At 40.3% G+C, this 15712-nt stretch overlaps 1 protein-coding gene across 1 annotated transcript; it reads left to right on the plus strand.

Moving 5' to 3' along the window:
- Nucleotides 1–1059: 1059 nt before the first annotated feature.
- LOC104230307 (uncharacterized) lies at nucleotides 1060–3558 on the plus strand. Its single transcript, XM_070152458.1, has 5 exons — nucleotides 1060–1420; nucleotides 1508–1725; nucleotides 1786–1925; nucleotides 3379–3481; nucleotides 3544–3558. The coding sequence occupies exons 1-5, from the start codon at nucleotides 1060–1062 to the stop codon at nucleotides 3556–3558; spliced, it is 837 nt and encodes a 278-aa protein (XP_070008559.1).
- Nucleotides 3559–15712: the final 12154 nt, after the last annotated feature.

The following is a 15712-nucleotide window of genomic DNA, read 5'->3' on the forward strand; positions in this document are numbered from 1 at the left end:
CCTATGCCCGCGGGAAGACTGGCGAAGTGGCAGATTTTACTTACTGAGTTTGACATCATCTATGTGACTCGGACCGTGATGAAGGCCCAAGCCTTGGCCGACCACTTGGCCGAGAATCCGGTGGATGATGAATATGAGCCACTGAAGACTTATTTTCCTAATGAAGAGGTCATGTGTGTTGACGAGGTTGACCGAGATGAAAATCCAGGTTGGAAACTCTTCTTTGATGGAGCTGCTAACATGAAGGGTGTCGGAGTAGGGGCTGTACTTATATCTGAAATAGGGCAACACTACCCTGTAACAGCCCAGCTTCGATTTCATTGCACAAACAATATGGCCGAGTACGAAGCATGCATTCTAGGTTTTAGGTTAGCTGTAGACATGGGAGTCCAGTAAATACTAGTTCTGGGAGATTCAGATTTGTTGGTTCATCAGATTCAAGGAGAATGGGAGACTCGAGATTTGAAGCTCATACCGTACCGACAATGTCTGCATAATCTTTGTCAACGGTTCAGGTCGGTTAAATTTAGACATATTCCCAGGATTCATAATGAGATTGCTGATGCCTTGGCCACTCTGGCGTCAATGTTACATCATCCGAACAAGGCTTATGTTAACCTCGTGCACATCCAAGTTCATGATCAACATGCTTATTGTAATGTGGTGGAAGAGGAAATCGATGGCGAACCTTGGTTCCACGATGTCAAAGAATACATCAGGTCGGGGGTATATCCAGTACATGTTACAAGTGACCAAAAGAGAACCATTCGACGTTTGGCTAGTGGATTTTTCTTGAGTGGAGGAATCTTGTACAAGAGGACTCCGGATTTAGGATTGCTGAGGTGCATAGACGCTAAAGAAGCTTCAACTATCATGGCCGAAGTGCATTCTGGAGTTTGCGGGCCGCATATGAATAGGTATGTCTTGGCAAAGAAGATACTTCGAGTAGGTTATTATTGGCTCACCATGGAACGGGACTGTATCAGTTTTGTTCGCAAGTGTCATCAATGCCAGGTACCTGGTGATTTGATTCATTCTCCCCCATCTGAGTTACACACAATGTCTGCACCTTGGCCCTTTGTTGCTTGGGACGTGGATGTCATTGGACCAGTTGAGCCGGCAGTGTCAAACGGGCATAGGTTTATTCTGGTGGCCATTGATTACTTTACCAAGTGGGTCGAAGCTGTAACTTTCAACTCCGTGACCAAGAAGGCGGTGGTGGATTTTGTTCATTCAAATATCATTTGTCGGTTCGAAATTCCCAAGGTGATCATCACAGACAATGCTGCTAATCTCAATAGTCATTTGATGAAAGAGGCATGCCAACAATTCAAGATCATGCATCGTAACTCCACTCCGTATCGCCCCAAGGCAAATGGAGCTGTTGAGGCTGCTAACAAGAACATAAAGAAGATACTTCGTAAGATGGTTCAAGGTTCTAGGCAATGGCATGAAAGGTTGCCTTTTGCCTTACTGGGTTATCGCACTACTGTTCGCACTTCAGTAGGTGAAACTCCTTATCTGTTGGTATATGGAACTGAGGCAGTTATACCTGCGGAAGTTGAGATTCCATCCCTTCAGATCGTTGCAGAAGCTCAAATTGATGATGATGAGTGGGTCAAAACCCGGCTAGAGCAGTTGAGTTTGATTGATGAGAAAAGGTTAGCTGCAGTATGTCATGGTCAATTGTATCAGAAGAGAATGGCAAGAGCATACAACAAAAAGGTGCGTCCTCGGAAATTCGAAGTGGGCCAGATGGTATTGAAACACATCCTTCCTCATCAGGCTGAAGCTAAAGGCAAGTTCTCCCCAAACTGGCAGGGGCCGTTCATAGTGACAAGAGTGTTTCCCAATGATGCTTTGTATTTAACAGACATAGAAGGCAAATGTGTAGATATGGCTAGTAATTCTGATGCAGTTAAGAGGTACTATGTATGATGTCTTTGCTTACCGTCAGTTGTATTTTGTACTTGGCATGTTCAAAGTTGAAATGAGGAAGGCATTTTGTTCTGCTACCCAAATATTTTTATCCTTTGTTATCCCTTTTGAGCCTTATTTATTTTCTTTCATACCTCTCTTTTGGAATCAGTAATAGATTAGAGAAGAAAAATGAAAAAAAAAGAAAAAAAAAAAAGAAAAGCTACCAAAAACAAGCAACTTCCTTTTGAACTACGTTCGACCTGATTCCTTTTAAGGATACGTAGGCAGCCTTACGGTTCGGTCCCATCAAAATAAAAATAAAAATTCCCCAAACCCAAAGAAACTGGGGCAGAAGTTTTGGTTTTGAAAAGATCTGATTCCAAAAGTTGTAATTTTGACCCCTTTTCATCTTAAGTTTGTTTGAGCCTTCATGCCACCCTTTCTTTCTAACCCTGTCCAAAAGCCTACATTACAGTCCAAAGAAAGACTTTCCGATTAATCTTTGAGGATGCTAGGTCAAGCGAGATAGAGGTATGATTTACATCATGGGTAACACTTTGTTCACGGGCGCAAGAGAGAAAATTTAAAATGAGAGAGTCTTATTGGTGAAAACCCTCACGGGCCCCGTAAGGCGATGGTGAGCTGAGAGAAAATTTAAAATGAGAGAGTCTTATTGGTGAAAACCCTTGCGGGCACCATAAGGCGATTGTGAGTTGAGAAATGAACAAATGAGAGAGGCTTGTTGGTGAAAACCCTTTGGGGCACTACAAGTCGAATGAGGCTCATGACTTTACAGAGAATTTGGATCAGTGAAAGCCCGATTTTGAAGTATGAAGACAGGACATGAACTGAAAATATGATTGGTTGGACGGATTAGGCTGATCGATCCTAAATGCATGTCATGATCATTGGAGCTGGTTGCTTCCCCCAGATAAGTCTTCTTTTTCTCATTCTTCTTCATATAGTCATCTGTGCTCAAAATTTTCCTTTGTTCCTTTTTGTCAAAAATCATTTCACTTTGCTCTTTGAGTCTATCTTTATGGGTCTCTTTTGAGTCAGACCTTGTTGAACAAGTAGGAAAGGATTTCAAAGCCTACTACCAGCTTCTAAATTGCACAAAGCAGAGTTCGGCCAGGCACATCACAATTGACTTGATTTAGAATAAGCAGTATGGTGATAACTGAGGTTCAGGCAATCAAGTGAATCTTGAATTTTGAGAAAATACAAGGATTCAACAACTTTCAAAATGAAAACACAATGCAACAAGTGAGTGTGAGAGATTCAGGTCATGCAAAGGTTTTGTGGTCCAATTCCAATCAAAAGGTCAAACAACTTCTTGCTAGCCCGAAGCAGCTAATCAGAATGAAGCATGGCAGTGGCGGAAGCAGACGCTCAGCAGGGATGCCACAAACTAACCGCCACGTTTTAAACTAACAAGATTTTATTTGTCTGAAACAGGGGCAAGACATTTTTTAAATCCAAAGGGACCTCCGATGAAAAACCATGGTTCAGGGAGCAAGAAATTATGTTCAGAATCCTCAAAGATGAGATCATGGCTCAGGTTAGTTCATTCTCAATTTTCAGGACCCTCCTAGATAATGGGATTTAATTTAAAATTTTCAGGACCCACCTGGATAATGGGATTTAATTTAGAATTTTCAGGACCCTCCTGGATAATGGGATTTAGTTTTTAAATTTTCAGGACCCTCCTAGATAATGGGATTTAGTTTTTAAATTTTCAAGACCCTCATGGATAATGAGATTTAGTTTTTAAATTTTCAAGACCCTCCTGGAAAATGGGATTTAGTTTTTAAATTTTCAGGACCCTTCTGGAAAATGGGATTTAGTTTTAAATTCTTAGGACCACTCGTGTATAATGGGATTTAATTTAAAATTTTCAGGACCCTCATGGATAATGGGATTTAGTTTTAAATTCTCAGGACCCTCTTGGATAATGCGATTTAATTTAAAATTGTCAGGACCCTCCTGGAAAATGGGATTTAGTTTTTAAATTTTCAGGACCCTCCTAGATAATGGGATTTAATTTAAAATTTTCAGGACCCTCCTGGATAATGGGATTTAGTTCTTAAATTTTCAGGACCCTCATGGATAATGGGATTTAGTTTTTAAATTGTCAAGACCCTCCTGGATAATGGGATTTAGTTTTAAATTCTTAGGACCCTACTGGATAATGGGATTTAGTTTTTAAATTTTCAGGACCCTCCTAGATAATGGGATTTAGTTTTTAAATTTTTAGGACCCTCCTGGATAATAGGATTTAGTTTTTAAATTTTCAGGACCCTCCTGGATAATGAGATTTAATTTAGAATTTTCAGGACCCTCCTGGATAACAAGATTTAGTTTTTAAATTTTCAGGACCCTCCTGGATAATGAGATTTAGTTTTAAATTTTCAGGACCATCCTGGATAATGGGATTTAGTTTTTAAATTTTCAGGACCCTCCTGGATAATGGGATTTAGTTTAAAATTCTCAGGACCCTCTTGGATAATGGGATTTAGTTTTTAAATTTTCAGGACCCTCCTGGATAATATGATTTAGTTTTAAATTCTCAGGACCTTCCTGGATAATGAGATTTAATTTAAAATTGTTAGGACCTCCTGGATAATGGGATTTAGTTTTTAAATTTTCAGGACCCTCCTGGATAATGAGATTTAATTTAGAATTTTCAGGACCCTCCTAGATAATGGGATTTAGTTTTAAATTCTCAGGACCCTCATGGATAATGGGATTTAAATTAAAATTTTCAGGACCCTCCTAGATAATGGGATTTCGTTTTAAATTCTTAGGACCCTCCTGGATAATGAGATTTAATTTAAAATTGTCTGGACCCTCCTAGATAATGGGATTTAGTTTTTGAATTTTCAGGCCCTTCTGGATAATGGGATTTAGTTTTTAAATTTTGAGGACCCTCCTAGATAATGGGATTTAATTTAAAATTTTTAGGACCCTCCTGGATAATGGGATTTAGTTCTTAAATTTTCAGGAACCTCCTGGATAATGGGATTTAGTTTTTAAATTTTCAGGACCCTTCTGGATAATGGGATTTAGTTTTAAATTCTCAGGACCCTCCTGGATAATGAGATTTAGTTTTTAAATTTTCAGGACCCTCATAGATAATGGGATTTAGTTTTTAAATTTTCAGGACCCTCCTGGATAATGAGATTTAATTTAGAATTTTTAGGATCCTCCTGGATAATGGGATTTAGTTTTTAAATTTTCAGGACCCTCCTGGATAATGGGATTTAGTTTTTAAATTGTCAGGACCCTCCTGGATAATGGGATTTAGTTTTAAATTCTCAGGACCCTCCTGGATAATGAGATTTTGTTTTTAAATTTTTAGGACCCTCATGGATAATGAGATTTAGTTTTTAATTTTCAGGACCCTCCTGGATAATGGGATTTAGTTTTTAAATTCTTAGGAGCTTCCTGGATAATGGGATTTAGTTTTAAATTTTCAGGACCCTCCTGGATAATGGGATTTAGTTTTTAAATTTTTAGGACCCTCCTGGATAATGGGATTTAGTTTTTAAATTTTCAGGACCCTCCTGGATAATGAGATTTAGTTTTAAATTCTCAGAACCCTCCTGGATAATGGGATTTAATTTAAAATTGTCAGGACACTCCTGGATAATTGGTTTTAGTTTTAAATTTTCAGGCCCTCCTGGATAATGGGATTTAGTTTTTAAATTTTCAGGACCCTCCTGGATAATGTGATTTAATTTAAAATTTTCAGGACCCTCCTGGATAATGGGATTTAGTTCTTAAATTTTCAGGACCCTCCTGGATAATGTGATTTAGTTTTTAAATTTTCAGGGCCCTCCTGTATAATGAGATTTAGTTTTTAAATTTTCAAGACTCTCCTGGATAATGAGATTTAATTTAAAATTTTCAGGACCCTCCTGGATAATGGGATTTAGTTCTTAAATTTTTAGGATCCTCCTGGATAATGGGATTTAGTTTTTAAATTGTCAGGACCCTCCTGGATAATGGGATTTAGTTTTAAATTCTCAGGACCCTCCTGGATAATGAGATTTTGTTTTTAAATTTTTAGGACCCTCTTGGATAATGAGATTTAGTTTTTAATTTTCAGGACCCTCCTGGATAATGGGATTTAGTTTTTAAATTCTTAGGAGATTCCTGGATAATGGGATTTAGTTTTAAATTTTCAGGACCCTCCTGGATAATGGGATTTAGTTTTTAAATTTTTAGGACCCTCCTGGATAATGGGATTTAGTTTTTAAATTTTCAGGACTCTCCTTGATAATGAGATTTAGTTTTAAGTTTTAGCGTAAGTTCTCCCTTTATAATATAATTTAGCTTTAAAGTTATCACTCTTAAGATAAGATTTAATTCGAAGTTTTCAGAGCCCTCCTGGATAATGGGATTTAGCTTTTAAATTCTTAGAGCTCTTTAGGTAACATGATCCGATTAACAATCACAAATATGCCCGGATCCCCAACTGGAGCAGAAAATTTCTTTTGTTTTGTCTATTTTGTTGCAATATCAGGCGCCCACCTGGATAACGAGGGAATACAATTCAAGTTTTAGTAATCAGACACCCACCTGGATAACTAGGGAATACAATTTAAGTTTCTGGTAATCAGGCACCCACCTGGATAACGAGGGAATACAGTTTCGAGTTTTGGTAATCAAGCTCCCACCTGGATAACAAGGGAATATAGTTCAAGTTATTGGTAATCAGGCACCCACCTGGATAACGAGGGAATACAAGTCAAGTTGTTGGTAATCAGGCACCCACCTGGAGAACAAGGGAATTCATTTTAGACTTACTTCAATTCACAAATTTAAGAAGCATCAGGAGCCCGCCTGAAGAACAGGGTCCACTTTTCAGTCTCATGTTGAAGATCAAATAGAGATTCAAGGAAGATTCAATACAAGAAGTAGATATGATCTTGTATTTTTCTTTCACTTTGTTGTAATTTTTTTCCTTTTATTTTTGATGTAATAGAAGGAACCGCGGACCAGAACCTCGACGGCACTTCACTCGACTCTCCACCTCGGTACTCCATCATCCTTCTCACCTCTGAACTACACGTGGCCAGATTCCTTTATAGCCAAGGATATGTAGACAACTCAGATACCAGGGCTCGGTCACAATCTTTTTAGCCACCTTTATTTTCTTTTGAATAAGCGTCGGGTCATAAATCAATTACGTTGATTATTGTTCTTTGCTCCAAAAACTCTTCGTGTTTCCAAGCAAAGAGGGGCAGCTGTAAGCACGTAATTTTTGACTCGCGCAAATTTTAAAGTTAGTTTTAGTATTTTAATATTTTTAAAATATTTACTTGACTTTATTTTAATATAATTTTAATCTTTTTACTTTTAGTCCTAAGACATAAAAAAACATAAAATAATTTTATTTATCGTGTTTATCGCTTTTCTATATTTTTATCTTTAGTTTAAGATCAATTAGTATATTTTTATTCATGGTATCTTAATTTTATCATGACTTTAGCCTATTTTCTTTACTTTTTACTTTATTGTTATAACATTTAAAAATACAAACAAGTAATTTCATTTTAAAATTTTGTTTATTTACTTAACTAAGTTTAATTAATATTTTGGTAGGATTTTTGAGTTTGTCTTTGTCCAACAAGAAAATTTGTAGGCCCAAAGGTGTGAGTCCATTTTTTTAAACTTAAACCCAATTATTCTTAGCCCATTCTTCCTAACCCATTTATGTGCAAGATTTAATCCTAGCCATCTATTTCCTTCTAATCCAATGGCTATCATCCCTTCCCACCTTCATATAAAATACCCAATTATAGAAACCCTAACCCAAGTTTTCAATTCCTAGTCTTGAACTAAAATAGGAGCAGCACTGGCAGTCCGCCTTCCTCCATCGGCTGCTCACGCCAGTCGACCAACCAGCCACGTCGCTGTTCAACAGCAACCGCACCTGCAATTAAAAAAATGAAATAGAAAAGAGAAAGAGGTCACGGACAGAATGACAAAGACGAAGAAGAATTTTAGACAGACATTGATTAGTCTTCCAATTTTACTTCTACTTTTCTTCACAATTTCAAGGATGAACACGAACAAATGAAAAGATGATGTTCTCTTATTTTTGAGTCAATTGGTGTTTGAATTCAAAGAAAAATACCAAACAAACCCATACGTTTCAATCTCCTCTTCCGATTTCAATTCTTAGTTTCAACTCATGGTGTTTTAGTCAAAAGTTGGTGTCGGGTTTGAGGTTTTCGGGCAGATTCGCATTTCCGGTGTAGATTTGAAGTACTATTGTCGAATTTCAATTCCTATTTCATTCAAGAACAACATTGCTGCTGTTTAAACTTGCAAGGAGGTCTTTCATTAATTCGACATTGAAGATTGTTTCGGTCCCGCTTAAGGTTCATTCTTCCCTCTGTTCTTAATCCAATTGTTATCACGTGCTAGCCTACGTTTGTTTACACACTATGTTTTAATTGTTGCCTTATGATTGGTTTTTTGATTTTTTTTAGACCCATTTGGCTTGAATCGCTGATTGAGCTTTTAACTAAAGACAATTTGTGAATTTTGTCTTGTGAATACATATGGACATGTAAGTTGAAAAGGGACAGTGGGTAGGGAGCTAATTGATTAATTGGGAATAGGCAATGGCTGTTTGAACAAAAATTGGGAGAATTGGGTTTAAGAGAATTAGACAGAAGATGGCATGTTTTATTGTTATTTCATTATTACTAGATACTCATTGAACGCTATGAGCATGTGTAGGCCGACCATACTTGGATAGGTAAGCCATAGGATTTTTGTTAGTTTTGAGGCGAGAGGTCGTTCCCTTAGTTGAATTTATTCGGGAAATGCCCCGAGGAATTTGTATATTTTATGTCAGGGGTATGCCTCGAAGTGAATGTAATTTGAGGCCATGGCGAACATTGTAGAAGAAGTAGCGTAGGATAATCTAGAACTTTAATTTTTTTTTCTTTTTTTCTTCTTTTAATTTTCTTTCATTTAGGTGGGGACGACCTCGAGCCTTTTTTGATTGTTTATTTTCTTTTTGTGTGTTTTTACCCCAATTCGAACATTCTAAAAGCCGACTAGATCAAGTACGCAACCGTACTAGTTACGGGACTTGGGGAGTGCCTAACACCTTCTCCCCGAGTCAAATGAATCCCCTTACCCAAATCTCTGGTGTAGACTTAGTTTTGGAGTCTCAAGTGTTTTGAAAGGAAAATTATTTCTTTTGAAAAAAACGGTGACCTGACACACCGAAATCAAATGTCAGTGGCGACTCTGAGTTATTTCCTTTTGAACACAATTTTGTCACTTTTTAATTAAAAACCCTTTCGAGCTTTACAAATCTTTTTATTTATTTAAGAGGGTTTGTGAGGTTTGTTAAAAAAGAGGGGTGTGACAATAATTATCCTTGACTATTGTAGACATCGAAATTTTAATGGATCAAGCCCGTATAAAATTTGGGTTAAATCCTAAATTCAAGACACTACAAGACGACTCTTGAAATTCTAGGAGTCTATTAGGGTTGGTTGGAGACTATTCTACTAAAACCCTAACTGATGGCTATTCTACTGTAACGATCTGACAAGTCGTTTTGAGCATTTACACTTTACTCGATAGATTGAGGGCATGAGTAGTTCCATATGATGTATTATGACTTGTGTAAATTATTGATTTTGGTTTTCAGGTTATTCGGAATCGATTGGAAGAAGGAATTTCATTGTCGAAGCTTTAAGTTGGAATAGTTGACCAAGTTTGACTTTTTAGCATTTCAACTCGGATTAGAGTTTTGATGGTTCAGTTAGCTCCGGATGACGATTTTAGTTCCGGACGTATGCCCAAATTTACAATTGGATATTTCTATAAGGTTTTGGCGCTAATTGGCGAAAGTAGGAAATTTAAAGGTTTGGAATGTTCATAAGTTTGACCAAGAGTTGACTTTGATGATATCGAGTTCGAATTGTGGTTCCGGGAATTGGAATAACTTTGTTATGTCATTTGGGCCTGTTGTGCAAAATTTGAGTTCATTCCGAGTTGATTTGATAAGGTTCGGCACGAGTTTTGGAAGTTGAAAGATTCAAAGTTCTCAAAGTTAGATTTGAGGTGCGATTTGTGGTTTATATGTTGTAATACATGATTTGAGGCCTCGAATAAGTACGTGTTATGTTATGGGACTTGTTGGTATGTTCAGACGGGGTCCCGAGGGATTCGGGTGAGTTTCGTATAGGTTTGTGTTGTGTTGCGCTCGTTTTTAATGTTTCGACGTCGTTTCTTCAAGGATAAGTGGTACCATATTAAGCAAATGAGATCCAATTTTTGTTTTGATTCAAGCATTAGATCTGTGATGACCCGGCCAGTCATCTCATAAGTTACCACTCCGTTTTGCCCATTTCTGCTTCTTTATGCTTTGTTTATCCGTATTTTGTGGTCTCGGGTTGGTCGGATCGAGTTTGGAAAGGATTTGGCAAGGTTTGAGACACTTAGTCTCTTTAGAGTGAGTTTAAGTTGGAAAAGTCAACCAGATGTTGACTTATGTGTTAGAGGGCTCGGATGTGAGTTCCGATGGTTCGGTTAGCTTCGGGAGGTGATTTGTGACTTAGAAGCGTGATTGGAATGAATTTTGGAGGTTCATAGTAGATTTAGGCTTGAACTAGCAAAGTTGATATTTTGGCGATTTCCGGTTGGTAGGCGAGATTTTGATATAGGGGTCAGAAAGGAATTCCGAGAGTTGCAATAGTTCCGTGGTGTTATTTGGGATGTGTGTGCAGAATTTCAGGTCATTCGGACGTTGTTTGGTTGAATTTTTGATCGACAGCATAATTTGGAAGATTTTTGAAAGTTTGGCTTAAATCCGATGTGTTTTGGGTGATTTAATGTTGTTTGAGGTGTTTTGATGATTGGAACAAGTTTGAACAAGGTATTGGGTTATGTTTGTGCTTTTGGTTGAGGTCTCGAGGGCCTCGGGGTGATTTCGGATGGTTAACGGAGAAGTTTAGAATTTGTTGCAGCTGTTGAATTGCTGCTTCTGGTATTTTTGCACCTGCGGTTTGGGGGCCGCAGGTGCATCGCCGCACGTGCGTCGCCGCACGTGCGGAAGAGGAGCCGCAGAAGCGGATTTTGGAATAATGTCCGGAACCACAGAAGCGGTTAGGATGGGCGCATCTGCGGAGTCGCAGATTCGGAAAGCTTATCGCAGATACGATTTTGGACTGGTTAGTGATTTCCGCAGAAGCGGAGGAATGACCGCAGATGCGGTACCGCAGATGCGGAAAGGCCTGGGCAGAACATATAAGTTATTTCATTCGCGAATTTGAGTTATTTCACCATTTTTGACTTCAGATTGGGAGCTTTTTGGGCGATCTGAAAGAGGGAATTCAAGGAGACTTCATTGAGGTAAGGAATTTGGAGTTGAAACTCATTCCTATGCTATTATTTCATGGATTAAAGGTAGAAACTTTGGAAATCAAAGGTTAAAAATTGGGGAAACTAGGGCTTGGAAACTTAGGCCTTTAATTGTAGATTTGAAGGACCATTTGGGGTCGGATTTGAAAACTTTTGATATGTATGAACTCGTGGGGAGATAAGGAACCTATTGATGTAAAAATTTCTGAATTTTGAGATGTGGGCCCGGTGGTCGGGTTTTGATAATTTCGGGATTTGTGCCCTTTATTGATTATTTTCGCTTGGACTTCGTTCCCTTAGCATATTTTGACGTCTTCGTTCTGATTTTGGATAGATTCGACGTGATTGGAGGCCGATTCGAGGGGAAAAGGCGTCGTGAGCTAGAGATTTGACTGGTTCGAGGTGAGTAATGATTGTAAATGATGTTCTGAGGGTTTGAAACCTTGGATTTGCACATCATAGTGCTATATTGAGGTGAGGCACATGCTTGATGACGAGCGTGGGGTCGTGCACTATTGTTAATTGTGACTTGGTCCGTCCCGATTGATGATGTTACCGCGTATTTGATTGAAAACTATTTGCAATCATCCTTATTTGGGCTGAATGCCATATTCGGGCTTCGTGCCAGCTATTTGAACCCTCCGGGGCTTTTTATTGATATTTCCTCACTGTTTTGACTTTATACTTGAACTCAATCATGTTATTTCTTTCATTATTTTCATACTCAGCTGTGTTTGCTCAGTTTTAATACTTAAATGATATTTTAATGATGTGTGGGCTGAGAACACTATTTTACTATTGCCCGAGTGGCTTATGAGGATTTTTGACTGAGTAAGGCCAATGACCTATGTTGTGAGGATACACTGATATTGGTTTGAGACCGAGGGCTTGAGATATGTACGCCGCGAGGTGGTTTGATTAATATGAGGCCGAGGGCCTAGTGATGATGCCACAAGGTGGCTTGATATTGCGCTTGGGCCATAAGGGGCCCCTCCAGGAGCCTGCACACCCCTAGTGAGCGCGGGTACCCATTGTGATGTGAGATTGAGCCCGAGAGGCTGGTATTGTTCTGAGATATTGCTCGAGGGGCGGTTTTGTTGATACAGTGCCTAAGGGGTGAACCTTTACGTGTTTATTTTCCTTAATTGCATGTCAATTATATGTTTACTAGTTTAAAAAGGATTTTACTCATCTTTCTAACTGGTTTACTATTTTTAAATGGTTTTACTACTTCATTATAGAATGACTTGTGCCTTACGTGCTTTCATACTTTCAGTCATTATTTACATTTGTTACTCACTGAGTTGGGTACTCACTTACTCCCTGCACCCCTGTGTGCAGATTTAGGCGTATCTGGTTCCGCTCCCGAGTGCTGATCCCTCCAGTTTCAGGCGGACGTTCAGAGTTCACGAGGTAGATTTTGGCATCCGAAACCCCGTGTCTCTACTCCTTTATCAGTTCTATCTTTCTTTTTAGACAATTGTGCTAGCTTATAGACTTAGTGGATTGTATTATGACATATAGATGTTCATGACTAGTGACACCCCGGTTAGGGCTGTGTATGGGTGTTCTTCCGCGTAATTATGCTATCATCTGTTATTTCGGATTTATTTTATCATGTTTAGACTGTTCTAAATGCTTAACTGTTAAAAATTGGAAAATAGGAAGTGTCGGTTGGCTTTGTCTTTACAAGAGGTGCCATCACGACCGGGTCTAGGTTTAGGGTCATAACAAGTTGGTATCAGAGCTTAGGTTACATAGGTCTCACGAGTCATGAGCAGTTTTAGTAGAGTCTCGCAGATCGGTACAGATATGTCTATATTTATCCTCGAGATGCAGCATAACCTTTAGAAAAACTTCACATTCTTGAATTTCGTATCATGCGAATTTGTTGATCCGAGTACTAAACTTCTATTGTTCTATTCTCTCACAGATGGTGAGGATACGAGCTACCAGTCAGGATGGACGACCACCAGTACCACCAGCCGTAGCCACTAGAGGCCGAGGAAGCGGTCATGGTCATGGTAGGTGCAGAGCAGCTAGGGCAGCACCTACAGATCCACCAACTACCCCAGTTCAGGATCAAGTCCTAGTTATGGACGCTCCAGCAGCACCAACTCAGACATCAGCTATGCCCATTGTGATTCCGGGTCTTCAGGAGGCTTTGGCTCAGATCTTATCAGTTTGCACTGGCCTAGCTCAGGCAGTTTTATCCACTACAGCCGCAGCTACTTCTCAGGACAGGGGAGGCAATCAGACTCCCGCCGCTCGCACACCTGAGCAGGTCGTGCAGGGACTTCAGACGCCGGGGGCACATCCAACCCAGCCGGTTACATCTGCTCAGGACTATGTAGTTCCTACCATACCGAAGGACGAGCAGCGTAGGTTAGAGAGGTTTGGTAGACTTCAGCCTCTGTTATTCAGTGGTGTAGAGGCGAGGATGCCTAGGGTTTTCTGGACAAGTCTCAGAGGATGCTTCGTACAATAGGTATTTTAGAGACCAGCGGGGTCGCTTTCACTACTTATCAGTTTTCGGGAGCTGCCTTTACTTGGTGGGAGGCTTTTTAGAGGCGTAGGCTTGTTGGTGCAGCACCCCTTACCTGGCAGTAGTTCTCTGTTCTCTTTCTAGAGAAGTATGTGCCGCAGTCCCGCAGTCCCGTAGAGAGGAGCTGCATAGGGAGTTTGAGTGGTTGCGTCATGGAGAGACGACTGTGATGCAGTACGAGATGAGGTTCTTCGAGTTAGCTCATCATGCTATTTGGATGGTTCCGACTGATATAGAGAGGATTAAGAGGTTTGTTGATGGCCTCACTTATCAGCTTTGTATTCTCATGACCAGGGAGAGAGTGATTGGTGCTACTTTCGAGGAGGTTTTGGATATTGCCCGTGAGATTGAGTCTGTTCGTCGCCAGGAGCGAGAGGAGAGGGAGTCTAAGAGCCCTCGAGGATACGGTAGTTACAGTGGTACTCCTTTGAGGGGTTAGTTTCAGCACGGCAGAGGCCGTCCATTCAAGCATGTTCAGCCAGCTCACCCAAGTTATCATGGGGCATCATCGGGTCATGGTTCTTACAGTTCTCATTAGGGCCAGTCATCACTTAGTGCCCTTCCAGCTCAGAGTTCGTCTTGTGCTCCATCGGTTTAGGGCTCTTCTATGCTGAGTACATCTGCTAGTCACTCCGGTACGAGGGTTTCCCTTCAATCCCCTTCTCCAGCATTTGGGAGTTGTTATGAGTGTGGTGAGATAGGTCATATGTGGAGGCAGTGCCCTCGTCGTCTTGCGAGTTCATATTAGCAGAGGGGTCAGTCATCGGCTTCAGCGCCAGCTACTTCACCACCACTCGCCCAGTCAGTTAAGGGTGGAGGTCAGTCAGCTAGGGGTCGCCCCAGAGGGGGAGGTTGATCAGGTGGTGGTCAGGCCTGTTTTTACGCACTTCCAGGCAGACCCGATGCTATTGCTTCAGACGCTATTATTACAAGTATTGTTTCAATCTGCCACAGAGATGCCTCTATATTATTTGATCCCGGTTCCACCTTTTCATATGTGTCCTCATATTTTGCTCGTTATTTGGGTACGCTCCGTGAGTTTCTTGCTTTACCTGTTCATATATCTACCTCGGTGGGTGATATTGATATTGTAGACTGTGTGTACCGGTCGTGTGTGGTGACTATTGGGGGTCTTGAGACCCGAGTGGATCTACTATTATTGAGCATGGTGGATTTCGATGTCATTTTGGGCATGGATTGGTTATCTCTGTATCGTGCTATTCTGGACAGTCATGCTAAGACAGTCACATTGGCTATGCCGGGTGTGCCACGGATCGAGTGGCGAGGTGTGACTGACTATGTTCCTAGTAGAGTGATCTCTTTCTTGAAGGCCCAACGTATGGTTGGGAAGGGTTGCCTTTCGTATCTAGCCTTCGTGAGGGATGTCGGAGCTGAGACTCCCAGTATTGATTCTGTTCCAGTTGAGGGATTTTGCCGATGTGTTTCCTGCAGACCTGTCGGGCATGCCACCGGATAGGGGTATTGATTTTAGTATTGACTTGGTGCCAGGCACTCAGCCCATTTCTATTCCGCCGTATCGTATAGCACTAGCGGAGTTGAAAGAGTTAAAGGAGCAGCTTCAGGAACTCCTTTATAAGGGGTTCATTCGGCCTAGTGTGTCACCTTGGGGTGCGCCAGTTCTATTTGTGAAGAAAAAGGATGGCGCTATGAGGATGTGCATTGATTATAGGCAATTGAACAAAGTAACAATTAAGAACAAGTATCCTTTACCTAGCATTGATGATTTATTCGACCAGCTTCTGGGAGCGAGAGTGTTCTCCAAGATTGATCTTCGTTCAGGTTATCACCAGTTAAATATCAGGGACTCGGATATTCTTAAGACAACTT

This window comes from Nicotiana sylvestris, chromosome 7 (assembly GCF_000393655.2).
Source record: "Nicotiana sylvestris chromosome 7, ASM39365v2, whole genome shotgun sequence".
In the NCBI taxonomy this organism is placed as follows: domain Eukaryota; kingdom Viridiplantae; phylum Streptophyta; class Magnoliopsida; order Solanales; family Solanaceae; genus Nicotiana; species Nicotiana sylvestris.

Excerpts from the sequence above, each read along its gene's own strand:
- LOC104230307 (XM_070152458.1), top strand. The coding sequence starts at position 1,060 with ATGTCTGCACCTTGGCCCTTTGTTGCTTGGGACGTGGATGTCATTGGA. Across the intron at positions 1,421-1,507 it reads GAACATAAAGAAGATACTTC|GTGAAACTCCTTATCTGTTG; the intron begins GTAAGATGGTTC and ends GCACTTCAGTAG. Across the intron at positions 1,726-1,785 it reads CAAGAGCATACAACAAAAAG|GCTGAAGCTAAAGGCAAGTT; the intron begins GTGCGTCCTCGG and ends CTTCCTCATCAG.